Consider the following 27,747-nt stretch of genomic DNA (forward strand, 5'->3'; position numbering starts at 1 on the left):
TTCCACATCGCAGCGGAACTACTGTGAAAAAAGGAGCATCCTGCAAGGAATTGGGGAGGGACGTTGTGACGGGTGGGCCATCAGGACATGGCTATTTCACCTAAAAATATATTTTTCCTATGACAAAATCCCTTTTTTAGGCTCAAGCCATGTCGTCCTCATGGAAATGTACCAGAAAATTACCTATTACTCGGTAGGAGGCATTGAAGAAAGGTCCCGATACCGAAATGCACTAACCGGATTATTTCGTAAAAACATAGGTATCAAACTCAACCTTTATTCCCGAACAATAATGAAGTTGTATTGATAAGTATGATGGCCTGTTAAGGAGGCAGAACAGGACAAAGCAACACCTTGCACAAGGGGGAAGACATCCAATTTTAATGGTGAGATGTCGAACAGCTAAAACTGTAGTAGGTTCGATGAGTAAAACGTATGGAACAAATACTCATCAGAGATTATTAGATAAACCTGTTCAGGAAGGATAAGAATCAATAGGCACACTAATTTTTTTGCCACTAAAATATAAAATAGGGCTCGAAATAAAAGGCATGCAAAATATCACAGTCTTTTATTTACAAAAACAATCAGAGCAAAGAATAATAATAAATAACATAATTGGCAAAAAGGAAATGTGGTTTTACTCAATAATACATCCCTACTATGCCTATACACAAGGTAATATAAGGGAAGAAACAAAAACCTGACATAACACACCGGAAGGAGCTTATGACATATTAAGTCAAATAATAAAGACAAAAACTTATAAGTAAGCAAATAAATTGAACTATAGTGTAATCGACACTAACACAGATATACTATAGTTATGCAAGTACAAACTGAAATCAGAGATACATTAATGAATCCTGTAAAACAGAAAATTGTTAATGCTCTTGAAACAAAAACTCTTCCAATTGTTTCAGATGATGCCTGAAGAAAACCCTAGTGGACTTCCAACCAGTATATGACTGTAAACCCTCAAAGGACATTTACTGGAAAAAATTAATTGAAGATGCCACTTTCCTAGGGTCATGAACCAATGGCATACTAGCCGCGTCCGCTCTTCTTATAAAATAAGTAATCTTTGTCTTCTCTCTTTCAAAGACAAATCTGGTCCTACTGTTTCCCACTTAAATATTTGACCACCTTTAAAATGCACTGATCTTCATCGATACGCTTTTAAGCACTGCACTGGGCACAGGGAGAGATCACTTACTAGGGAACTATTTTCAATGGACCCCAATGTTTAGAGGGAAGTTCATTATTAGCTAGAAAATTAGGATCGGGGTATAAATTAACTTAACCATTATCCACAAATTCAATGTTACCCTTGTCTCTAGAAAGAGCCACAATCTTACTAACACAAGCACCAGAAGCCATTGCAATTAGAAAAATAACTTTTTGAGTCAGATCACAAAGAGAAGCAGCTTGATTGTCAATTTCCGAAGCAAATTGTAACACTTTGTCCAAAGACCAGGAGATAGGTTTCGGCGGAGCTGACGGTCGCAACCTTGCACAAGCTTTCGGAATCTTATTGAAGAGATCCGTGTTGAAATTGATATCAAAAGCGTATAGAATAGGTCAAGCAAGGGCTGACTTGTACGACAAAATCGTGGAAGTCAATCAAAAACCCAAACCCAAACCCAAACCCAAACAAAAATCCATGGTAATTGAATCTGGATTCTGGTCCCTAACGTATTTGACCCATTTCTTCCACGACGTTTCATACTGGGTCAAGGTAGTGGAAATCTTATAATTTTCTGCAAACTCCAACTTGTCACATTGAATTTGAAATTTCTTTTCCAGAGCTAAGGCAAAGAAATCATGAGATGAAGGTTGTTCATTCTCCATGATGAAGCGTAGACAATCTTTCACTGTACCTCCTGGGAAAAAATCGGGTTGGGCAACGGCACCAACTTGGGGTTTATTTCTGTCACCATGGGGAAACAGTTGCTCTTCAGGCACTGAGGAGCAACCAGGGCCGCTGTCCCGTGGAACAATCGAAGCCTGTCCAGAACCTTCATGAGAAGATTGAAGAGTGGAAACAGGTAAATCCTTGCCCAACGATTCCAATCCAGGGTCATCGCATCCATGCTCACTGCTGCTAGATCCATGTTCGGTGCTACATAGCAGGGAAGTTTCTTGGTGAGATTCGTTGCAAACAGATCCACTTGAAGACCACGGACTTGATTCCGCACGAAAGAGAATGATTTTCCGTCTAGAGACCATTCCGTCTCTAGAGGTTGTGTCCGAGATAGGGAGTCCGCCATCACATTTCTTACTCCATGAAGGTGGGATGCTGACAGATGCCAACCTTTCCTCTGAGCCATCGTTAAGATGGCTAACATTACATCATTTATTTGAGAAGACCTCGAACCTTGCCTATTACTTTTCTGTCGAGGGCCAAACGAATGTGAATGTTCTTCTTCAAGTGTAACCTTTTGAGGGACAAGAAGACTGCCATGGCCTCCAGAATATTTATGTGGAATTGTTGAAATTTCTAGGACCAACCACATAAAACTTTCTTGAGTGAGGTATGACCCCCCCCCCCCCTCCCCAACCGTTCAATGAGGCATCCATATGAAGAATCACTACCGGAGGAGGAAAGCACAACGGTATTGTCTGTGACAGACTTTTGGCAGTGGACCACGGTTGAAGTTGTCTTTGGAGTAACACCATTTTCTTCTTCTGATGGTCGCGAAGAGTTTTGGAGGCTCTCCGTTTCCAAACTCTGCTTGCATTTCTGAGCCGTACTTTGAGGACAGGGTTCGCTACTGAGGCGAATTGCAAAGATCCTAGAACCCTCTCCTGCACCGCCTCTTGGTCGTTACCGACTTGATCAGAGACCAGACTGACTTCGCAATTTCTTTCCTCTTGGAGGGAGGTATATAAAGGGAATGAGACTGTAGGTTCCAATGAATCCCCAGCCACTGGAAAACTTGAGCCTGGGCCAGTCTTGATTTCTTGAAGTTGATCTGAAATCCTAGAGACTGCAGGAACCTGACTACTTGAGAGGTTGCTTCCGAGCACTCCAGTGCCGAAGGAGCCCACACCAGGCAGTCGTCCAGGTACGCCGCTACTTGAAGGCCTTTTTCCCGAAGTTGTTGATCGACTGCGTCGATAACCTTCGTGAAAATTCTCCGAGCTATGTTGAGCCCGAATAGCATAGCTCCGAATACATAAGCCTTTCGCTCCAGGCTGAAACCAAGGTAGGGGAGAAGCGTTGACCTATCAGAAGATGCCAATAAGCGTCGGTAAGATCTATAGAGATGGTGTAAGCCTCCCGAGGTAGTAAGGTCTGTATCTGCAAAATAGTCAGCATCCGGAACTTGTCGCACTGAACGAACAGGTTTAGACGGGACTAGTCGAGAAAAGTTTGAGGTATAATCGAATCTTTCTTTGGCACACAAAATAGACGACCTTTAAATCTCATAGATCTTGTGCAACAGATAACCCTTTTCTTCAGAAGGTCTTGTACATTTTGTTCCTGATAAAGTGTTGACTTCTGGATAAATCTCCTGAGCTTTGGAGGCCGTTTCTTCCACTTCCAGCCCAATACGTTGGAAATGACACTCTGTGCCCCGGGACTGAATGACCACCGGTCCTTGAACAAGGTCAGCTGTCCCCCTACCGGAATATCCTCATTGTTTGAGCTGAGGATGTATACCCCTTCCTCCTCTGCCGCCTCGATGACCGCGACCCCTGGATCTGCCTCCTCTCTTTGAGTGGGCTCTACCACCCCTTTCCCTCTTTTGGGATCAAAAGGACGGCGACCCCTGCTAATACACCGGATTGAAAGCCAGGGACTGTGAAGTAATGGGATGAGGAACGGAAAAAACAGTCTGAGGGATGTTGGCGGGGGAAGGAGCAAACGACCTCCTAAGATAGGTTGGTTTGGGACCTCTTAGGCTGTGGTCCTACCCCAGGGGTGAATTTCCTCTTCAGAGAGATCTCCCACTTCTGGAACAGACTCTTATTCTCAGCTGCAGCCTTATTTAAAACCTCCTTCACTAGTTTCTGGGGAAAAGTTCCTTTCCTCATATGCAAGAGTCGATGAGACGTTTGGGCTCATGGCGTATAGTGGATGAAGCGAGAACATGTTCTCGACAGACTCTACAAGCCTGGAAGAAAGGAAAGAGATCCTTCATAAATGTAGCCAGATGAGTTTTTGCTAACAGGGAAAAGACTGGGGCAACAGTAAAATTCCCAATCATCATTTCCATGAAGCACTGGAGAGACATCGAAGCTGATAGTCTCTCCCTAGTCTCCAGTTCAGCTTTAAGGAGGTGTTCAGGAATCCTGGGCAGTTTCTCATTGAATTATCGACTGGCTACATCTTTATCAAGTTAACCTTCTGAAAAAGTAAACTGGACATCCATCCAATGGTCAGCATCATGTGGAAGAACGAGTGACACAGGTCTACATTCTTCCAACACAGGGAGAGATTTACCTTCACGAATGGCCTTTTTCACAGCTACAAAGCCCTTCGAAGCAAAAGGAAAGACCATCATGTCTGGAGCTACAAAGGTGGCTAACCTTTTATCAAAAGCACCCAGCTGTGTGTTAATACACCCTGCCGTCTTCATTTCCTTCACTGTCAGGTGCTGGGCCCTCGTATGTTCCAGAAGGATCGTTTCTTTAGGGATAGTATCATCCCTCAATGGAACTCTTTCAGCTAACCTCACATAGCAAAAGGGATAGGCCTCAATATCTGGATAAAATTCCAGATCGGCCACCGGGAGCCTAGCCCTTTGACAATGCGGAGGATACCCTCAGAGAGTACCGCGTGACCCGCGTATCTCCACAGATTCTGCTGCATACAGTAAGGTAGCTGAGAAGGCAAGACTTTAACCTTACCGGGTTCCTCCTGTGATTTCAAAGCCTGTATCTCCTCACGCAAGGCTTTGAACATCATACGTTGATATTATTGAGTCCCTTCCATGAAAACCTTCATGTTAGCCAATAGGGACGAATCCCCCAATGTACTTGGGAATTGAGGGGGTTTGGGTTCCACAGGCTCCACAGGACATGGAGCAGGAAAAGTAGCAGGAACCGCTCCTGCCACGGAAGATGTAGTCGTCGTCATAGACAGGGAGGCCACTGTCGTAGTAGAAGTTGAAACAGCGGAAACAACCGAGTCCCTAACAGACGCCACACTATCATCATCCAACTCAGGCAGATAAGAATCATCCACCATAGGGAGAGGTTCGTCATCTGGCTCCACAGTAGATAGCATGTTTTCTAAATTCAGGCTCATAGCACCTAATGCCTCATCCACATGTAGCTGGACGGTTGGGATGGGCTTAGGCTGAAAATAACCCAAAACCGAGTAAGGTGCCGCCTTAGGGAAGAGGAATCCTTCTACTCTGTTGCTGGAAGGTAACTAGCCTTTGGATCGGCGTTCTTGTTAAATCCCCTGACCAACGTACGAAGAGATCTCTGGAAGAACATCTGGTCATCCTCGGAGATATCCTTCGATATCCACCCTGAATGATGCATGTCCTTACATACACTGCAATCTTGTGGATCCCAGTAAGAGACTGGACCCTTCATCCTCCGACACTTGGCATAGGTCCTACAAGTATCATGACCGCAAGGGTGCCTCACGGTCCTGGTACAAATCTGCACTCTACAGTGCATCTCCTTCGTAGACACCGCTTGTAAAGAGAAAAAGAAGAGATATGAGTATGTGTGTCTCTAGAAATCACCAAAGGCTGAAAAGAATGGATTAGTAACATTCTATGCTAACAATCAAGGGAATAATAATCCTCAAATTGTGTGCAATTGCAACTGGTGAGAAAGTATGAGATAAAGAACAAAATATCCAAACCCCTATAAAGGGCGTGAGATTGGCATAGATAGCCTTTAAAAGATAATTGCTACGTGTAACATAATAGTTTGGGGGGGAGGAGGGTATGCTCATAAAAAGAACCATAGCTTCTATATCTCTGCAGAGAAAAAGCCAATCAGAAAGCAACAGAGCCTGTATTCAAATAGAATACGATATCGACGCATCAATAACTGAGCAAATGTCTGTAGCAACAAAATACTAAAATTCAAATTGATAATCTTACAAGAGAGAACCCAACAAAGGGATCTAACCTGTAGAGTTGTCAATCAAAAATCCTATCCATACCCTCAAAGGGAAATGGATAAATTGATAGAAAACACGTAACCATATGTAGTGGTTATCTCTATGCCAAGACACGGAAGATCTTTCGTAAAAGAGACATCCATGGCCAGCATACATCAAGAAGCCTCAAAAGTAGAAGAAATAAGGCCTTTTTGTTAATCTGTAGTTGTACTCATCTACAGATAGTAGAGAACCCACCTTATAGTAGATAAAGCGGTCTCAAAAGAAAAGGACATGTGCCTTAGAGGTACAAATGTTGCCGGGAGTACAGGCACACTCTAGTAACGGCATTGTTGTCAACATAAAACTCACCCGAAGGTGAAGGCACAATGATCATTCCCATATACTAAGACTAGTCCCGCCGCCAGTAACGACAATGTCGGTAAACGTATGGCAGCGGAGACAAACAGTAATAGTTTCCGCAGAAAGATAGTGCCGTATATGACGGCAGTGCCGCTAAAAGTGGCACCGCCGTAAATAGTGACGCATCAGTGTTACAGGTAAATGGAAAGGAATGCCGTAGGAGATGACAAGGCCGTAAGTACCGGTGCCGCCGTCAGTCTAACAACTCACTCCACATGGAGAAGTATGCTGATGGATCTGGAGGGCCAGAACCCGGAGGGAACTAGCCCTCACCAACAACAATTGCAAAAACAGCATCATAAAGCACAATTCTGAGGTCAATGTCAGTGCCAGAAAGACCAACCACAGAGAGAGGTAACGACATGGGATAGAATGCCCATTATAAGTAACTAAAATAAACAAGTAAGTAATAGTGCTACTCGATCTAAAAGATCCCAGAGGCTAGGAAATGGAAGAACACTAGTGTCAGTGCACCGACATTTTGAGCTCACCTTTCACAAAGGGGAACTCAAAAGAACTGCAAGAACCCAGCATCAGAAATCTTGAACAAATGTAGTATGGCGGACCAACGGATATGCCGTTGAAGGATAGGCTAGGCCTGAATGCAGCGGGTCAAAGGAGAAATCACAAAGGCTAAAGGGACGGCAGTACATAAAGGCAGCTTACCGACTTATGATATAATAAATGAGCTCACCCTTCGCAAAGGGGAGCTCCAAAAAACTGCACATACCTAGCCAGGGAAATCACCATTGATTGCAGCATGATGGCCGAGAGCCTAAACGGTCTAAAATACCGAAAATCGCAAACAAGAGGACAAAATAACTCAGAAAACTAGTATAACTGAGGTAATAAAAACCCCAAAGGAAAAGGACACTGTCAACGAGTCCAGTAAGACAGACCTAAATGACATCGGCGAGTCTGTCTTCAACTGAAAAGTTACCAGTCTCTAGGCTAGGCTAACCGAAACTGACACGCACCAACAAAAACATAAAATACAAAAATGCAGTGTAAAAGCAAACATAAAATAGAGCCCAAAGCATCGCAATGCTAAAAAACTACTAGCTGACGTGAAACTTACACAATAAATAAAGTGAACACGAAAAATAAGGGCGATTAGGTACTAAACCAGACGCCCAAGCTAGCTGGACTCTGAGTGCTCCAGCTCCCTCAACATAAAAGCTAAATAACTTTCCCTGTAGGGAACCAAAACATTTACAACCTTACGGTGCCCTCGTACGTCTCTGGTGCCTCATTCCTTTGTCGCAACTTCAATCTACTGTTGTACTTATTTGTTGTGCGCTCTTTATCAGCTTATTTTGAAGATTTTCTTCGTATGATGGCTTCCTCTTCATCGTCTAAGTTGATTACCAACCTTTCTTTGCAGTTTGCTTTAGCGAGATGATATGTAACAGCTCCTCACTTATCCTTCTCCTTAGTGGATTAGATTGGGTAAGGTCTATTGGGGGTGTAGATACCTATGGTTATCTTCGGATACGTTCCTTATTATACACGATATCTTCGCATAGTCATTCCGGGGGTTGGAGCCCTGTGATACCTGACGGTAATTCTCTTTTGATATCATTCACAGAAATATTATACAGTAGGAAGTAGCCGAAGGGAACTTCCATCAGGACGACATGGCTCGAGCCCAAACAAGGCACGTTTATTTTTGTTGGGTTGTCTTAACTTGACATTGGTGACAGATCACTGACCTTTAGTTAAGTTGTTTGGTGATCGTGAATCAACACACATTGATAACCCTAGGCTTTTCAGATTAAAAAAAAAAACCATCCAATTGGGATTCACTGTGAAATATATTCCAGGAAAAAGAAAAACTGCTGCAGACACATTATCTCGTTACCCTAGCATAAAGGCAACACCTGATGATGTCGATGTTATGGAAGTAGAAGATGTAGATATGGCAACATCGGCAGCTGTGATTGCGTCATATGTCATAGAGAAGTACATCATAGTTCTTAATAGCCAAGACATAGAAAGATATGCCAGAAACAACATAGACTATCAGCTGCTATTAAAGAGATTTCATGAAGGAAATTGTCTAAAAAGCAAGAAATTTGTTGAACCTGAATTGAAATCTTACTGTCAAGTTAGGGGAAGGCTCAGTTACATTAAAGGGTTAGTGACATATGTTTTTGACGAAGGACATATTCGTTTGGTGGTTCCTTGAAGTTTAAGAGATAATATAGCCAGTAGTTTACATTCAGGCCACCTTGGTGTGGATTCTATGTTACATAGGGCTCGCCAGTCTGTTTACTGGCCTGAAATGGAGGCAGATATTAAATTCCAAAGATCCAAGTGTATAACATGTAATATATACTCTCCCTCACAACAGCAAGAACCCCTTATATCCTCAGACCCACCAGAATATCCATTCCAAAAGAATGTGGTTGATTTTTTCCAAGTATAAATTAAGTTCTATTTAGCGTAGGCAGATAGATTGACTGGCTGGTTTGAGATATCTTACTTTGCTAAAGGAGTAATGTCGTCTAAAATAATTCTTGTTATGAGAATAAAGTTTTGTCTAAGGTGTACACCTGAGGAAATTTCCACAGATGGTGGAACAAATTTGGTGAGTGCAGAAATTATTGACTTTTATAGAAGATGGGGTGTAAAACTTTGTATCTCATCAGCCCACTACCCACAGTCTACTGTGCGAGCAGAAGCAGCTGTGCACTCTGCCAAACTTATGATAAGGGACATTGTGAGAGGGGATGGGAGTCTCTAGACCGATTCGGCTGCAAAAGCGCTTATGCAATATCGCAACACGCCTCTTAGGGATATTGATTAGTCCCCGGTACAGTCAGCTTTGGGTAGGCAATTGTGAGACTCAATTATGTAAAAGGAATATTATTTACCAGATAGCCATTGGGTAACTACATAGAAAGAAAGAGAAAAGGGAATGGTTAAATCTGACTAAAGGGATAGAGAATCGTATAATTCAAATGCTAAACTATTACCATGTCTGAAAGTTGGAAATCCCAGGCATTTTGATGGAGATATATCCATATCGGCGATATCTGATTAAAGTGGATGGAAATGGCAGAATGCTTAAGAGAAATCAACGTTATTTAAAATATGCGCCACCAGTAGGTCCAACTCCAGATCCAAAGGAGAGAGTCATGGCCCCTGCACCAACACCTGTGCATAGAGGGAGCTCATGTGCCTCCTGGTGCCCTGCCTGGATGAATGATTATGTTATATAATACTTGACCCAAGATTTTTTATCTTCTGCTTGCATACCCCTACTACAGTTGAATAATATATCAATTATTCATATTCTTACAAGTATATATATATATATATATATATATATATATATATATATATATATATATATATATATATATATATATATATATATATATGTATGTATATATATATATATATATATATATATATATATATATATATATATATATATATATAGATAGATAGATAGATATGAAAAATTCATTTTTGTTTTATATGAGCATTTTGTTCGTTTAATCACCACACATTATGTGTGCTTGCTTTTCTTTATTCAGTAATGCCTTGCTTTTTGGGGGGGATGTAGGATATTATTCGAGCAAGTAAGTGTTGTTCTCTAGTCTTGGGTAGTGCTATACGCTCTGTACCATGGTCTTCCACTGTCTTGGGTTAAAGTTCTCCTATTTGAAGGTACACTCGGGTACACTTTTATCTTATTTTTATTTTTTCCTCTTGTTTTTTGAAATGGTGTGTTGGGCAAGCTGAATAGAAGGGCTATGGATGCCTAATGATTTATCAAGAGGTTGTCTTTTCCTTATCTGTTTCTTTTTCTTTTCAAAACAATCCTTACTGTCATCCCTTCAGTTGAAGTGGCTATCCTGGAAGGTATCTAGCTTTGCATGGTGTATCAGCTCTGTCATGTCGACCAGTTTTTCCAACTTGTTATATATAGTCTAAGGGTATTTATCAATTACTTTATTTGTATTTCTGTACATATTGTTTTTATCATCATCATCATAAATTCAGTTTTCAAGTATGATGCATCATTTGTATTGCCATTAATTCTTATCCTGGCTGGAGACATCAACGAAATCCTGGACCAGTACATCCTAGACTTTGTCTGTGTCATATACTGCATTGCAATATTCGTGGTCTGCATGCATATATTCAAGACCTGACAGTTGCGTCCAGACATGATATTCTTTTGTGCTCAGAAGCTTTGGTTTCTAATACAAGGTACTCATCTCAACTACTAATAATTGGCTTTAAAAATCAATAATTTTGAAAAGGGATGCCATTCCTAGGACCAGGGGAATGGTGATGTATATTAGGACTGAGTACCTTGGCTCTCATAAATCCTGCTATGGATGTGAATGCCATGACATTTAGGTAATAAAAGCTTGTGGCAGGCGTAACTACTATTTGTGTTCGATCTACCAGAATCCACACATGGAGGATTCCATCCTCGACTGTCTTTTTACCATTATGGCTAAGATGCAAGGTAATAGAATGATTCTCTTTTGTGTTTTTGGTGATTTTAATGCTCACCATAGGGAGTGGTTAAGTTCTGTTTTTCATATTGATCGCCATGGCTTAAGAGCTTAGGACTTTGCCTCTGAATAAGGCTGTCAGCAAATCATAAGTGAAGCTACTCACTGGTCTGGTAACTGCTTGGACCTATCATACACAGACTCCTCTGGTATTATAACAAGTAACGTTAGTTCTCTAGCTGGAACACCTGATCATGCCTTAATTTCATTAGTAGTGAAGACTGAGCAGCCTGTCCCTTATATATCATACTCATATAAGATATATATAAAATATAAAGATTGGAATGGCATTTTGAGTGACCTTTTGGGTTTGAATTAGTCAATTGTAGGTGTTGATCCTGCTGTTCCTTTGAATGAGAATCTAGTCAACATAATTGATAGGTGTGTCCCTTTTCATATGCTAAGGTACCAAGTGAAAGATAACCCCAGGTTCAATGATGATTGTAGACGTGCTTATTTGGAGAAATAGGAGGCCTATCATTTTTAGAAGGGTAACAGATCAGAATTGACTTGGCATAACTATACTCAGCTAAGAGCTTTTGCTCAGAGAGTTTATGCTTCAACTGAAAAGGAGTAAAATTTAACCATAAAAAAACCCTTTCCTGGTACAACTCAGGAACCAAAGTGTTTGGTGTAGACGCAACAATTCCACCTTTACCTAAGCCAGATGGCTCTGTCACTCACTGTCCAAAGAAAAGGGCAACCCTTTTAGCTGATGTGTTTGACAGTAAGCAGAGAAATGATAAACTTTATCTTAATCATTCTTGTTTTTCCTAAGGCTAAACTAACTAGTTTAGCTTTTCGATCTTGTGAATTTAAAGCTCTCTTGATGGACCTTGATGCTTATGGAGGTGGAGACCCAAATGGTATTTTTCCTTCGTTTTTTATAAAGACCATAGATTTCTTAGCTCTAAAGTTATCTGTTATTTTGCACAAGTTAGCAAGAAGAGGAGATTCCAGCACTTGTTGGAGAATGTTACTCTGTAATGTAAATGTGTTTGTGGTAGCAAGTCCAACTGATTACTACCCAATTTAAAAAACTCCATTATTTTATAAAGTTTTTGAACGCATTTTGGCAAAACATCTGAATAGGTTTGCGGAAGCTTATCATCTGTTCCCTAGTTTGCCATTTAGCTTTCGTAAAGCCCTTGGAACATGTGATACCCTTCTTACAATCTCAAATTCTGAACAGAAATCTCTTGATTGTGGTCAGGAAGTTCATATGACTGGCCTTGATTTTAGTGCTGCCTATGACCGTGTTAATCATGAGGCCCTTGTTTTCAAACTCAAACAGTTGGGAGTGGATGGGTCTTTTTTTTTCAGCATCATTAGTGAATTTCTAAGTAATAGGTTGCAAAGAATGAATGAATGAATGATTTGAAGATCTTTGGCATCTTGACATCAAAGGTCATTGACGCCAATATCGTTTATTATAAATAAAAATTTAAAGAATATTCAATAAAAACCAGAAAAGTAAATATGTTATAAAAGTCAAATAGCATTACGAAGACCTGCTTCTGATACAAATTTAAAAATGCCACTAGCACTGTACAACACATCATGTCCAAGGATCTTGGCAAGGATGAACCTGCCATCTACACCCCAAGCTTCAAACAGATATATAATTCTTTCAGTACTATAAGAGGGGCAATCAGTCAACAAATGCCCCACTGTCAAGGGTATCAAACATTCGTCGCAATATGGTTGGTGTTGGCCAGCCAGCTGAAACTTGTGTGTCATCCAAGTGTGACCAATGCGGAGACGACAAAGAGTAGTCTCCCATTTTCAGGGCATCCCATTATATCTCCAAGGGGTTATATCAATAGCAATTTCTTTCATCTTATATTTGCTTAAACTATTCCAGTGCTGTTGCCAGTTGTTATAAATAGAATTCTTAATTGCTGGTAAAAAAATCATTACAGAGAATGGGATACCTTCTTGGTAGCAACTCGGCTGCAGCACTCTTTGCCAGTGAATCTGCCTCTTGATTTCCAGACACACCTACATGTGCCGGAACCCAGCAAAATTGAACTGTTATACCTTTTAGGCCAATAATTAAAATCCACTATAAAATCTTCAAAACTAAAGGGTTATTAGAATTAAAGTCTTCTACACCTTGAAGGACACTTCTTGAATCACTATAAATGGTAGAATTGCACTCCTCTTTTAACGCTATTTTCTCAATAGCAGTTAGTATGCCATATAATTCAGCAGTAAATATGGAAGATATTGGATTAAGTGCACCTCTACAGTTAAAAGAGCTACTATATACAGTACTCGAAATCCAACGCCAGCATCACATTTGAAGCCATCGGTATATATAAAGGTTGATTTCCTATGTTCCATATAAAGAGACCTAGCTTCTAATTCAGTCGTTTTTTTCAGCACCAATAAAATATTTACAAAAAGATATCTCTGGTAATTTCCACAGAGGGGTTAATGATATCTTAAATGGAAGTACCTTACTTCTAATTTTATCAAGACTGTTTAATAATTGTTTTACTCGAAAACCATAAGGTTGAGGAGATTTTTGGTGCAACTCAAAGTATGTTGAGTTCCTTACAAGGCTTGTAGTCTGAAAGGCTAAAGAGCTAGGGAGTCTTTGTCACCTAAACCAATACCGAATAATGGAAGACATGCGGTAAAGGTCTAGAGGTAACTCATCAGCATCAACAAGAAGACTTGGGATAGGTGAGTTTCTAAACGCTCCTGTGGACAATCTTATACCAGCATGATATATTTAATCTATAATTCTAAAATAGTTTTACAGTCTATCCCCCAGGATGTATGGAACAATACTTTTAAAAGATTCAGAGCCTCAAGACATTTAGCTTTAAATTCCTTTAAGTGTGGAATCCATGTCAACCTGCAATCGAAAATCAACCCTAAAAATCTAATTTCCCCTACACATGGGATCTGTTGACCTTTCACGTATATATCCGGGTCTGGATGTACTCCCTGGATACAACAGAAATGTACAATAGTAGTTTTTCTTGTTGAAAACTTAAATCCATTCATATCAGCCCATTGGATAATTTTGTCAATTGTGATTTGTAGTTTTCTCTCAAACGTTGCCATTCTAGCTCCAGCAAATGATATGGAGAGATCATCCACAAATAGTGTTGAGAGAACATCCCAGGGAATGGCTGAGGATATCCCATTAATTGCTAGTACAAAAAGGGTTACACTCAGGATAGAGTTTCCCCCACTCTCACTTTAAAAACTCTATGTGAAAGAAATGATTGGATAAACAGTGGTAGCTCTCCTCTTAATCCATGAATGGTTTTAAGTATACCATATATCCATGTAGTATCATATGCCATTTCAAGGTAGAAAAAAAAAAAAAACTGTCACATGGTGCTGTTTGGAAGCAAAGGCTTCACAAATAGAGGACTTAAGCCGTATCAACACATCAGTTGTTGAGTGCATTTTTCTGAATCCACAGTGAATAAGTGATAAAGTACCCTTCTTTTCAATGTACCACATCAGTCCTGCATTGACTATCTTCTCCATGATTTTACATAAACAAGATGTCAATGCAATCAGTTGATAGTTCGCAGCTAGAAACTTGTCCTTACCGTATTTTGAAAAGACTAGAATAATGGCTAGTTCCCAAACACTTGGATAAATATGACCATGCCATACTCTATTAATAATGCTTAAAATAAATAACTTTGATGTTAAAATATACATGTGTAATCATTGCATATGGAATTCCATCGGGTCTGGGGGTTGTATTGTTACAATTAGCAAGTGCGGAATCAAATTCTCTTTCAGTAAAAGGAGAATTATAAGACTCTTCCCTTCCTGTTGCAAAATTTAAAATTTTATTTTCTTCAATGCTCCTATACTGGTGACCAGGAGCTCCATCACACTTGCATGATACATTTTAAAAATGATCGGCCAGGGCATTGCTAACATCATTTGCTTCAGTTATATACTGACCGTTCACCTTCAACACTGGTGGTGGGTTTGGGATAAATTTGCCTGCAATCTTTTTTATTTTCCTCCATACAGAAGATGGTGGTGTTCTTCTGTTGACTGAGGAAACAAAAGATACCCAAGATTGGCGCCTAGCTTCTTTCATGGCACGACGGAACTGTGCTCTACACCTTTTGTATGTTATAAAATTTTTCTCAGTTCGGCGTCTACACAACCTAGTCAAGAGATTTTCTGGTGGCTTTGCACAAGACAGTTAATTTGAATGATCCTGTGGTTTTGGGAATCGAATTGACTCCTGCTGTATGGAGAGTTACATTCAGTAGGTCTATGGCATCATCAATACTTTCAAACTGTTCTGCACTCCCTTCGATTTCACTTAGCTCACGAAATTTAACCCAGTCCGCCTTGTCAAGATTCCATCATGGCAATCTTTGTAAAGGTGGATCATTGTTGGTGTTTATAATGATTGGTTCATGATCACTAGTATGCCAATCATCTAATGTCCTCCAATTGAAATCAAGAAAGCAGTTAGAACTAGCAATTGAAAGGTCAATGCATGACATGGTACCTGTCTGAACATGGAAGTGTATGGGGTCTCCTGTATTAAGGAGTCCAATATCCTCGTTTTCCACAATTGATGATATAATATTGCCCCTGGTGTTTGCTAAAACATCACCCCACAAAGGATGTCTACCATTCAGATCTCCAAGTAAGAGAAAAGTTTGACGGAGCTCTTGAATCACCTCTGCTAAATTATCATACGATATGTTATCATTTGGAGGCAAGTACAGGGAGTAGATTGTATATTTTCTTCCTATATCAATCTGTATAACCACTGCCTGCAGAGGTGTACGAATAGATAAGGGTATTTAGGGAACATCTTGACGAACATATATGAGGCTTCTGCCATGGATCTCTACTCGGTGATCATATGGTGTCCTATAGCTAACATATTCGCGAGGACAAGGTAGTAGGTTGGCCAGGGCACCAGCCACCCATTGAGATACTACCACTAAAGAGTTATGGGGCCTTTTGACTGTCCAGATAGTACTACATTAGATCCTTCTCTCTGGTTACGGTTCAATTTCCCTTTGCCTATACACTCACACACCGAATAGTCTGGCCTATTCTTTACATATTCTCCTCTGTCCTCATACACCTGACAACACTGAGATTACCAAACAATTCTTCTTACTGCACTGTAATTGTTCAGTGGCCACTTTCCTCTTTGTAAGGGTAGAAGAGACTCTTTAGCTATGGTAAGCAGCTCTTCTAGGAGAAGGACACTCCAAAATCAAACCATTGTTCTCTAATCTTGGGTAGTGCTATAGCCTCTGTACCATGGTCTTCCGCTGTCTTGGGTTAGAGTTCTCTTGCTTGAGGGTACACTCAGGCACACTGTTCTATCTTATATCTTATTTCTTTTCCTCTTCCTCTTGTTTTGTTAAAGTTTTTATAGTTTATAAAGTGATATTTATTTTAATATTGTTGCTCTTAAAATATTTTATTTTTCCTTGTTCCCTTTCTTCACTGAGCTATTTTCCCTGTTGGAGCCCCTGGGCTTATAGCATCCAGCTTTTCCAACTAGGGTTGTAGCTTAGCAAGTAATAATAATAATAATAATAATAATAATAATAATAATAATAATAATAATAATAATAATAATAATAATAATAGCATCAAGCTTGCTTTCTTGTAGACATACAATTATGGGGGAATGCTCGTGAATTAAGAGCTTAAGTTCTTCATAATTGGTCCTTAAACCCTGACAATTCCATTGCAAAATGGAGGAGAAAACTATGTATTATTTTCTGGAAGATATCTTGGTTGAGGTCTTCCCATTGACAATTTTTGATTTGACAATATTTTCTGTAGGCTTCTTAAGTGTGGGTCTTGATAAGTTAGGTTTTATATTAGCCTTTTCAGTGTTGTTTTTACCCAATTCTTGAGGGGGATAGTGGACCTGAAATTGAATATTTGATTGATTCAAGAAGTTTTCCTGTTGATCTGAAATATACACAGGTTGGACAAGACCTCCACGTCAGCTAGGTAGCCGTTAGTTCCTGACCAGTAGTCTATTCAGGATGCTGCTTGGAAGATCGCCATGGCTGTGGTTTCCATGTCCAATGCCTCTGTTGCTGAGAGGATGGTGCATGCTGCTATACGGTCTGTTGTAGCAACCAGAATCAGAGTGGCTACTGTAAAATACAGAGGAACGAGGAAGGAAAAGCCTCCTGCGTTCTATAATACGAATAGTTTTTTTGCCTCACGAACACTGGTGGAATCAGGCGAGAAGTTATTTCTTCCCGCTCTCAAGGAGGCCTTCCTCACAGATACCTGAGCAGCCACCTTGTCCAGAGATTCCACAAACAAGAATAACCACCGAAGCTTTAGACAAGGCTTAAAGCTGCCAGGTGCCCAACAAAGGTGGTCGATTGCAGCTTTCCTTCCCGAGACCACTCACCTTTCAGATACAGTGAAGAACTTGAAAGAAGGTCCAGTCAGACTCTTTTGCCTCTGCATCCTGGGCCTCGAGTCCTGCTGGTTGCAGAAGAATGCCTTTCGTTGGAATTATAATCATAATTCTCTCTCTCTGAGACTGTACCCGGCCAGTCCTGAAAGAGGTTGTCAAAATTGAAATCTCGCCCCTCCATCCTGTGATAGACAACTGCGATGAAAGGGCAGTGGCTGCCATACCACTGCTAGGATCAGTTGGTTGGGCTGAGTTGTTCTTTGGCTTGGTTTTCCAGTCCTTACTCTATATCTCTGCCGAGAGACTGTTGCCAAAAGAGAGAGATGACTGTACGAAGTTCTATCACCTAAGATCTTAGACTGGCTAGAGACTGACTTAGGTTTTTCTAAGTTGCCAGTCGATGTCCACCTTCTTCAATTTCTCTGGTGAGGGGGAGCAAGTGGAAGTCATAAATTCCAGTGGGGAGAGTCGATGCTTCTCTACTAGGGTGATTTCCTTAGAGACAGAGATCACCTATGAGTTCTGGGTCAATTGTATCACCCGTGGAAGGGTTTCCTGCTGATTCTTCCTTCGATATCCCAATATCATCAACCTTGGTAGGAACTATCTGCTAATCCAGGAACCTTAAATCAAATTCCAGAGGAACAGTATCCTTGGCTACCTTAGGTGCGGTAGCTGGAGAAGCAATATGAATGACGAGTCTGGAAACAGTGCGTCTAGGAAACGAGTACCTGGGTGAAACTCTATCTAAAGATCTATGTTTCAAAGAAGTGCATCTGGGCAAAAAGTGCCTAGATGACGAGCCCCTAGAAGTGCTTCTGGGTGTGGCGCATTCAAGCGAAGCGAGTGATGGAGAATTACGTCTATGTGAAGTGCTTCTAGGTGAGGCTCGTAATGGAGAATCGCATCTGGATGAAGCATGTCTGGTTGAAGCGAGTAAAGAAGGGCCTCTGGGTGAGGCGCATGAAGTAGTATCTTGTTTGAATGAGGCACGTCTGGGTGACAAGTATCTAGGAAAAGCACGTCTGGGTGAGGCAGGTTGGGGAGAGACAAGCGATGACGAGTTGAATCCGAGAGATCCCGAGAACCTTTTTTTATTTAAGTCGACGAAGCTCGACTATGTGAGGTGTATCTACGATCCTCCTGTGAAGAAGAAGGGTCTGGCAGAAGTTTTTTACAACTCTACAAGCATACTCCAAGGAGCTAGGGTGTTTCAGGTGAAGCACATTTAGCCGAGATGCGTGATGGAGAATCTCGTTTTGGTGAGTCATATCTAGGAAATCCTGGAGACCTCTGTTGAGGTGGAGTGGAAGAGGCTCACCTATGTGAGGTATATCTATGATCTTCCTTTAAAGAGAAAGGATTTGGCAGAGATGGTTTGAAAACTCTAAGAGCATGCTCCATGGCACTAGGGTGCTTTGAAGGAGAACTCCTTCGATGGTGGCGATGGTCAGGCACCTGCTTTGAAGTCCTCGACACAGGGAAAGAAGGGCATTTCTATCGGGAAGGGTGCCTGTGAGAAATGTATCCCTTAAAAGTCTCCAAAGGTGGTCAAGAGACAACAGTAAGTTTCTTTGAAAACACAGAAGGGCGACATCCTTAGTGGTTGGAGCTGCAAGCTGCTTCTGCAGATGCCTTGAAGAAAGGTCCTTCCTCAGCCACCCCTTGGAAGGCAAACCTTGAATTCCCAAGGAAGGCCACAACAAACATAAGGTGTCCTCAACCTGGAAAGAGGTAGAGGGCTCCCCCATAAGAAAAAAACTCACCTGTTTCATTAGGCGAAATGGATGGAACCCCCTTGCCCCAAGGCTTGCTTTAAGCTTAAATGGTTTCTACTCTTCTCCGACTGACCTCTGGAGGACACCGATGGAGAAGAGTCGTAGGGCAGAGTACCAGGGGTGCAAGAAGGAAGTCGGGCCTTCTCAGACTTCTTTCTCCTCCTACCATATGTCTCCCCACTGGGAAGATGACCACTCTTGACATTCATTATGGGGGAAGCCTGGTTGTAAGAGTGTCCTCTGCAGGCTGGGTATAACAAGTGAGGATCAGGGCAATTACGCATCTATGTCAACATCTTCAAAATGTTTTAAAGAGTGTTTTCTAGGCCAAAGCACATGTCATGTGCATATTGTATGAAAAGTAATGGGCCAAGAACACTACCCTCTGGGACACCAGATATATTCTTATACTGACTATGGTGCTCATCAACAACATCTCTTTCAGATTTATTACTTAAAAATTCAATGATAATGCTAAGAACGAACCCACCCACTCCCAACTGTTTGAGTTTAAAAACAAGGGCTTCATGATGAACAAGCTCAAATATAGCACTAAAATCAAGGCCAATCATACGACCCTCCTGACCACAATCAAGGAATTTCAGTATAGCATCAGCGATTGTAAGGGCTGCACATGCTCCAAGGCCGCTACGAAAACCAAATTGTAAACTAGGGAACAGATGATTACCTTCAGCAAATCTATTAAGATGTTTTGCTAAAAGATGTTCAAAAACTTTAGATAATATGGGAGTTATGGAAATTGGGCAGTAATCAGTTGGACTTGAGCTTCCACAAGCACATTTACATAGTGGAGTAACATTATCAATTCTCCAACAAGTACTAAAAGCTCCTCTTCTTGCTAACTTGAGCAAAAAAACAGATAAATTTGGAGCTAGGAAATCTGCAGCCTTTACAAGAAACAAAAGAAAAATACAATTTGGGTCTACACCTTCATAGCCATCAAGGTCCATCAACAGGGCTTTAATTTCACGAGATCGAAAAGCTAAATTAGTTAGTTTAGCCTCAGGAAAAAAAGAATGAAGAAGTTCGAGTTTCTCATTACTTTGCTTACTGTCAAAAACATCGGCCAAAATGGTTGCCTTTTCCTTTGGATAGTGAGTGACTGAGCCATCTGGTTTAAGTAGAGGAGGAACTGTCGCATCTACACCAAAGTATGCAGATTTAAGGGTAGTCTACCACTTATGTTCCTGGGTTGTATCAGAAAGGGTTTCTTTTATGGTTAGATTGTATTTTTTTCTCTTGAAGCATAAACACTGAGCAAAAGTTCTAAGCTGAGTATAGTTATTCAAGGTATAATTATTCAAGGTGAAATCCGATATGTTACCATTCTAAAGATGATAGGCCTCCTGCTTCTCCAAATAAGCACGTCTACAGTCATCATTGAACCACGGTCTGTCCTTCACTAGGTACCTTAGCACACGAGATGGGATACAACTTTCAATTATGTTGACTAGATTCTTATTCAAAAAGACAACAGGATCAACACTACTATACAATTGTGACCAATTCAAGCCCAAAAGATCATGCAAAAACTCATGCAAAGGATGAGCGTTTTACATATAGAAACAGGATATATCAAAGGCGGCTGTAATTCCTACGGCCTATAAAATTATTATTGCATTTATATGATATGTTATCCAAAGCTCATAGCGCTCAATTTATTAAAAATCATTTATCCAAGACAGATTATGATCATTGTGGTGGTGGTAGTAGTTTGATGCATAATTCATCAAGTAATTATAGAGGAGTTTACCACATTTAATGAGGAAAATAAAGACATCTTAGTAAGAAAGATATTTTGAATTTAGTATATTGAACTACAGCTATATCATAAAAAGTCAAGAAAATTAGTACATTACCCTTCAATTACTAATTTACCTTTTGTAAAGGCCTTGGAGCATGTGATGCACTTCTTACAATCTCATATGCTGTACAAAAATCCCTTTATTATGGTCAGGAAGTTTGTTTGGCCTTGATTTATTGTTGCCTTTAATTGTGTTAATCATGAGCCCCTTGTTTTCAAATTCACAAGGTTGGTAGTGGGTCGGTCTTTTCTTAGCATCATTATCTAATTTTCAAGTAATATACTATATTGCAAAAAGTTGTTGTTCAGTGAGTATACAAAAGTGATATCTGGTGTTTCTCAAGGTAGTGTTCTTGGCCCATTACTTACATACAACAATAAACACACAAGTGGTTTGGCCTAGAAAATAAGCTTGTTGCACATGCAAAAGATGCTACTCTCTTTCCATCAATTCCATCTCCCGGGTGTAGATCTGGGGTTGCTGAATCCCTTGATAAAGATCTAGGTAAAATTAGTGTGTGGTGCAAATTATGGGGCATGATGTTGAACCATAAATATCAAAGTATGATTTTAAGTAGGTCGAGGACAGTGGTTCCTCAACATCCAAATCTCAACATTGATGTTTATTTAACTCTGTAGGACTCTTTTAAATTTTAGGTGGATTTTTTTTATCGCAAATTTACTTTTGAGAAACACATTCGGATTGTCCCTTCTTCAATTGCACAAAAAATGGATTATTGAGAAAGCCTTATAACATTTTCGGTGATCAACCTATTCTGAAGAAGTGTTTTGATTCTTTCATTCTGCTTGTTTCAAGCATTGTTCTCCTGTCTGATCTTCAGCTGTGGAATCTCATCTTAATTTGTTGGTTGGTCAAGAACTTATGGTCTATTAGATTTCTTATTCCTCATCTAGATATTAATCTCCGGCACCGTCGTTCAGTTAGTTCTCTATGTCATGTCCTCAAGATTTTTCATAATTCTTACCATCCTTTGCATTAAAATCTTCCTAGACCGTGCGATCCAGTTCGTAATATTAGGTATGTAGTTAAATCTAATAATCATGTCTTCTCCATAATAAAGCTCAACACTATACAGTATTCTAAAAGTTTTATTCCAGCTGTGAGGATGTTATGGAATGATCTTCCTAATCAAGTGACCAATGGCTAATATGGCAGAAAGAACAAAGGTATGGTTGCTAAGAATTTGTTTTGAGTCTCCCTTTGTGACGTTTAATGCTTCACCAAGTACAGTATATATTTTGATGAATGGTTTAGGTAGGACTTATTATTATATTGGTTTCACATATAATTTATTGAAACTAGAAACTCCTCATTGCATCAATCCTTCATACTTTTTATATTTACTACAGTTTGGTGATTGTAAACCTTTTTTTTTATAGCAGTAAGAGAGAATCTACCATTTCATTAAGTATTTTATATTGGAAAGATAGGGGAGGGCACCAAATTGCTACTTGGGTCATTTAGTGGAATTTCAAGTTCAGTCACAATGAATGTTTTTGTGTTGAACAGGCTGACATCTCTTTTTCTAAATTTTGTTTATATATGAATGATCTACAGTATTTCAATGTTGTTAGTGTTCTTAAAATATATTTTAATTGTTCATTACTTCTCTGGTAGTTTATTTATTTCCTTATTCCCTTTCTTCATTGGGCTATTTTTCCCTCTTGGAGCCCTTTGGCTTTTAGCATCCTGCTTTTCAAACTAGGGTTGTAGCTTAACTAGTGATAATAATAATAATAATAATAATAATAATAATAATAATAATAATAATAATAATAATAATAATACAGTACATTAATACTGATAATAATAAATGGATTTTTACCTTATAAGGCACAACTTGAATTCACTCGAATGCAAATGCAATAATCTCAATGACCCAAGTAGCACTTTGGTGCACTCCCCCATCTTTCCAATATAAAATACTTAATGAAATGGTAGATTCTCTCTTACTGTCATAAAAAAGGGTTAACAATCACCAAACTGCAGTAAAAGTTAAAAGTATGAAGGATTAATGCAATGAGGAGGAGTTTCAAGTTTCAATAAATTTTATGTGAAACCAATATAATAACCAGTCCTACATAAACCATTCATCAGAATATATACTGTACTTGGTGGAGCTTAAAATGTCACAAAGGGAAACTTGAAAAAATTCTTAGCAACCATACTTTGGTTCTTTCTGCCATATTAGCCATTGGTCACCTTTTTAAAATTTCTTAATACCCTGTATCCTTTGTTTCTCATGCAAGAGTGACTATTGCATAAAATTCGGGTTTGGGTGTGTTTTCAATATGATTACCATGTGAAACCATTTTGAACCGGCATTTTGTGTTGAATTTGCTTAAATCTGGCCATTGTTAATTATGTGGTAGGAAAAAAAATAATTTCCAAACTTGTAAATAGAAAACGTCAACAGTGCCTGCTTGAATCTGGATGTTGTAAAGATTTGTACACTGTGGAACAATACAGGAGTTATGAACTTAGCTTTAATCAGTATTCTGCATAGATAGATAAAAAAGGATTAAAAAAAAACAAGAAAAATATGGTATTTGTGCAAGAACCTCAAATGTACCATACAGGGTACTTATATTTCTAGGTGGAAATTGCATTTGGTGTGTTCGTGGTAATGTGGGTGATTCTATTAAGAAGTATGTGCATCTACCTTTGCTAGATCAGCATTAGAAAATAAAAATATTCAAGTAATTGCAGAAAATCCATTAAACTTAATTTCATGTCCTAATTATAGTACTTTTATTTTCCTTCCCCTCACACTCTTTGAAAGATTTCCCAGCTCATATTTTTCAATCCTTCATTTTGTACCAATCTTGTAATTTAATACCTTTCACTGCAGACCTAGATGCTGTAAGCCACCCAACGCCATGCTCTTCTGGGTCAGGTTTCCTGCAACCACCACCACCACTTTCCAACAGTCTGTCTGACAATGGACATCACCACCACATGGAGGCAGAACATCATCAGATGCTTCCACCACCAAGCCCTCATCCAATGATGGGACCTGGTGCTCATCCCATGATGATGCATCCTCCTCACCATCCTATAATGGGTCCACCCGGTGACCATGAGTATCTTGATCTTGATGATGAGCATGACCTCATGAGGCCTACGGATTTCCTCATGAAAGGCATCCAAGACCCTTTTATGGGCCTTATGAAGATTTTGAATCCTTGGAATATCATAAATAGATTTCGAGGATAACTAAAGTCATATTTTTTCTACTCATATGTCCATATTCGTCGTTCCATCATCAGACACACCATAACTGCAACAGTTTCTTACTTATCAGTTACCAATGTGTATATTTTATTACATAAAAATTTACAATATAGATGATTATTTAAGAACAGGTTCTATTTATGATTATGATTCACTTTACTTCTAGTAGTTTGATGTGGAAATACCAATTTTATCAAGATCTATTTACCCTACAAATTAGTGATTGATTTTGTGAATTCTAGTGGCAATTGCTTGTACAATGTGTATGTATTAAGACAAAACACAAAAGCCTCTGGTTTCTTTGCATACCATGGGTCTCCTGTAACTATTTTGGTACATTTACCAGCCAAAATGTCAAACACATTTCTGTGTTGAATAAGCTAACAATAGCATTCACTTATCAGCAAATCTGTTAACATATACTGTACAGTACTTCTGAAATTCCCCCTTGTTAAGCATATATTATATGCACCAATATCTCTCTATTACAACAATGCATTGTATATATTTGGAAAGTGTATATTGCTGTTAACACTTTTATGCTATTTCTTTTTTCTCTATCAGAGCTGAGCAGCAAAGTTGAAAAACAGGTTTTAAAGTTTTGAAGCAGTACAGCACACAGTATGCTGTACAGTAATGCAAAAATTATAAATTAACAAGATGTTAGTTTATAATTTTCGTCATATGCAAATACTGTAAAATTAAAATTCTTCAACATGCAAACATAAAATTCATAAATCCTGTACAGTAATGCCTAGTAGCTATCTAATTGGAAATTTGTCTTAATTTTAGGATAAAACAATTTCAATATAAAGTACAGAATCATCCAGAAGCAATTTTTTTGGCAAGGTAAATGCATTGTAATTAAGCTACAGCTTGGTTTTTTTTTCTGGGGGAAGGTTTCCAAAAATTAAAGGTGCAGCTAAATAAAAAGAATCACACTATAGTTCTTCCCATAAATTTTAATGTCGGACAATAAGATAACATGACTTAAAAGATTTTTCCCCTCATCCTCAACCATATCAGGACAGTACTGTATTTTAAAATCGGAAGCTAAAGCAGAATAATGTTAGCATAGTTTTTCATAGGAAGTTGAGAATATTGTCTGATAAAATTCTTATATAGCTTGGAATAGGAAATGAAAGTTACAAGTAAAGATTATTTAGAATCTGGAATATTTTAAAACAAATATCCTTAGATAAGTGTACCTTGAAATTGAAGAATTTACCACTTTTTTTTCATTTTCTTGTATTTCATCAATTTGTTTTCCATTTAGCACATAGTTTTGGTCTGATCTTTAGTTGTAGAACAGAATACAAAAATTAGGTATTGCACTGTATTCATTAATTAGCATACAGTTGAATTATTTTTAAATTCATAGAATTGACCCACAGCATTTGCAGGTTTGCTTATTTCCAGATTACAGAGACTTTCCACTAAAAAAATGTGCATTTTTCTTTCTGTGCACCAGCAAAATGTCTTTTATTTTGTTTTGAATTTGAATGAACAACAATAAATGAATATGAGTGTGCTTCCATAATTGTGGTATTCAGCTCGTGTATACTGAGAACCTAATCCATGCAAATACTTTGGTAACATATATGTACTGTATAGTGTATAGAGTTGTACAATTATCAAAATAAACTACAAAACATAGGGAGGTTTGGATTGGCTGAAGGGGAGGATAGGAGGCCATGTAGAATAACATTATGCAGTTGCAGATACACTGTTGATTGTTGAATTGACATCTTGGTCACTAAAAGATTAGATTTTTTCCCAAGTTTTAATATGAACGTCAGCTCTCATCAGGATGAGTCAACTGCCGTCCTTGCTTGATCATGTATTAATCTGTCCTTTTCGTTAAACTTGTTTCAGAGGAGTGCCATGTTGTCTTAAAAGGTAAGTCTTATGGTATTAAAATGATGAATCCAGTGATAGAAACCATAGCATGTACTATACGGGTTTAGTTATAAGTGCATATGGAATCACTCCAGTATATTCCTTATTTTCATCTATTTACAAAATGCATATCTCGCCATAAGTTAGATACTAATTGTGTTATATGAAATGCTGTTAGAATACTGTACTGCATTTTAATTGTAAAATATAACAAATTATTGAAAAAAAAAATTCCATAGGTTGTTAAAGACCCTTGCATTTACCACACAAAAACTAAATGTAACAAAAACTAAATGTAACTTGAAATCCTTCCGCTAGATGGGCAACAGTTGGGCAAATGAATGTTTGTACTTTTTCTTCTAATAAAACTCGTATAGAATTCCTTGTACCAAAAATTGTATTTAAAAAATATACTTTACTGTACTTCAACTTTTCAATATACGTATTGTTCATAGCTTAGGTCTTTAGTTTGAATATCAGAAATTTTGCATCCTGTAGGATTCCTTATAAGCAATTAAGTGTTGTCTTATATATGTATAGTAAATAGTAACTAGACTTTAGGTCCCTAAAGACACAAAACAGAAGAGGCTATTTATGGTATTTATAGATTAATTGCTTTACATTTTTATGTGCCAAACTATAAAGCTATGCAGAAAGTCTCGTTTTTTTTTTTTTTACCTAATTTATCACAAGCTTATATTTTTTCCTCTTTTCACATCTTTCTCCAGAATATGTTAAATTTCCATTTATCTTTTATGCCTTAATCTCTTTCATTTATCTTTATCTCCTCATGTTCTGTTAACCACATCAATATTTAGCTTTTCTCTTGGATTTCTGCTCATAAAGTTTCACTAAAGCACTTAACCTGCCTCTATCCTCATTTCTTTTTATAACAGTGATGATTCTTATTGACCAATTTTTGTCTCCTTTTACACTCATGGACGGGTTCAGTATTAGTCTGATACCTAAAATATGAAGTCAATTCTTATCTTATGAAAATATTCTTAATAGTTTTTGGGTGTCACAAGGTCATGTAAGTATCAATGGTAAGATTTAGGGAATCCCTACACCAACTCATTCCCTAACTTGAAAGAGGGAGTGTAGCAAAATGCTGAGAACAATATCAAACTCGAATATACAAAAAAAAAAAAAAAAAAAAAAAAAAAAATATTATTTTGACACTATTTGCGAGTTACTGTGCAGTAGTAAATGATACAAAGATTAATACAATATCTCCCCTTGGTTACTGAAAGATCTCATGAATCTGGGTGTACACAATCCCAATTACGGTGGAAGTGTGTCAACATTCCTTTTACTGGGAATAACTGGTCGAGTGTGTCATTGACAGGATGCTACAAGCTAAAGACCTCTAACAGAGAAGGCAGTCTATCGTGGAAAGGAAAGAAACTGATTGATTTATTTGAAGTTCTCTGGCATCCTGACATCGAATGTCATTGACGCCGATATCGTTTATTATAAATAAAGATTAACTGATTGATTGATTTAAACTTTTCAGGCATCCTGACATCTAAGGTCATTG

General features: G+C 38.8%; 1 protein-coding gene across 7 annotated transcripts in view; it reads left to right on the forward strand.

Annotated features, from left to right (window-relative positions):
* The window catches only part of LOC137650081 (venom allergen 5.01-like), a 613,638-nt gene extending 586,784 nt beyond the window's left edge, over positions 1–26,854 (forward strand). For all 7 annotated transcript variants that reach the window (XM_068383159.1, XM_068383153.1, XM_068383154.1 and 4 more), the window contains one exon: positions 23,926–26,854. In XM_068383159.1, coding sequence (XP_068239260.1) covers positions 23,926–24,290 — 365 coding nt within the window. In that variant the 3' untranslated portion in view covers positions 24,291–26,854. The remainder of the gene's footprint in view (positions 1–23,925) is intronic.
* Positions 26,855–27,747: the final 893 nt, after the last annotated feature.

Source organism: Palaemon carinicauda, chromosome 11 (assembly GCF_036898095.1).
Source record: "Palaemon carinicauda isolate YSFRI2023 chromosome 11, ASM3689809v2, whole genome shotgun sequence".
NCBI classification, from domain to species: domain Eukaryota; kingdom Metazoa; phylum Arthropoda; class Malacostraca; order Decapoda; family Palaemonidae; genus Palaemon; species Palaemon carinicauda.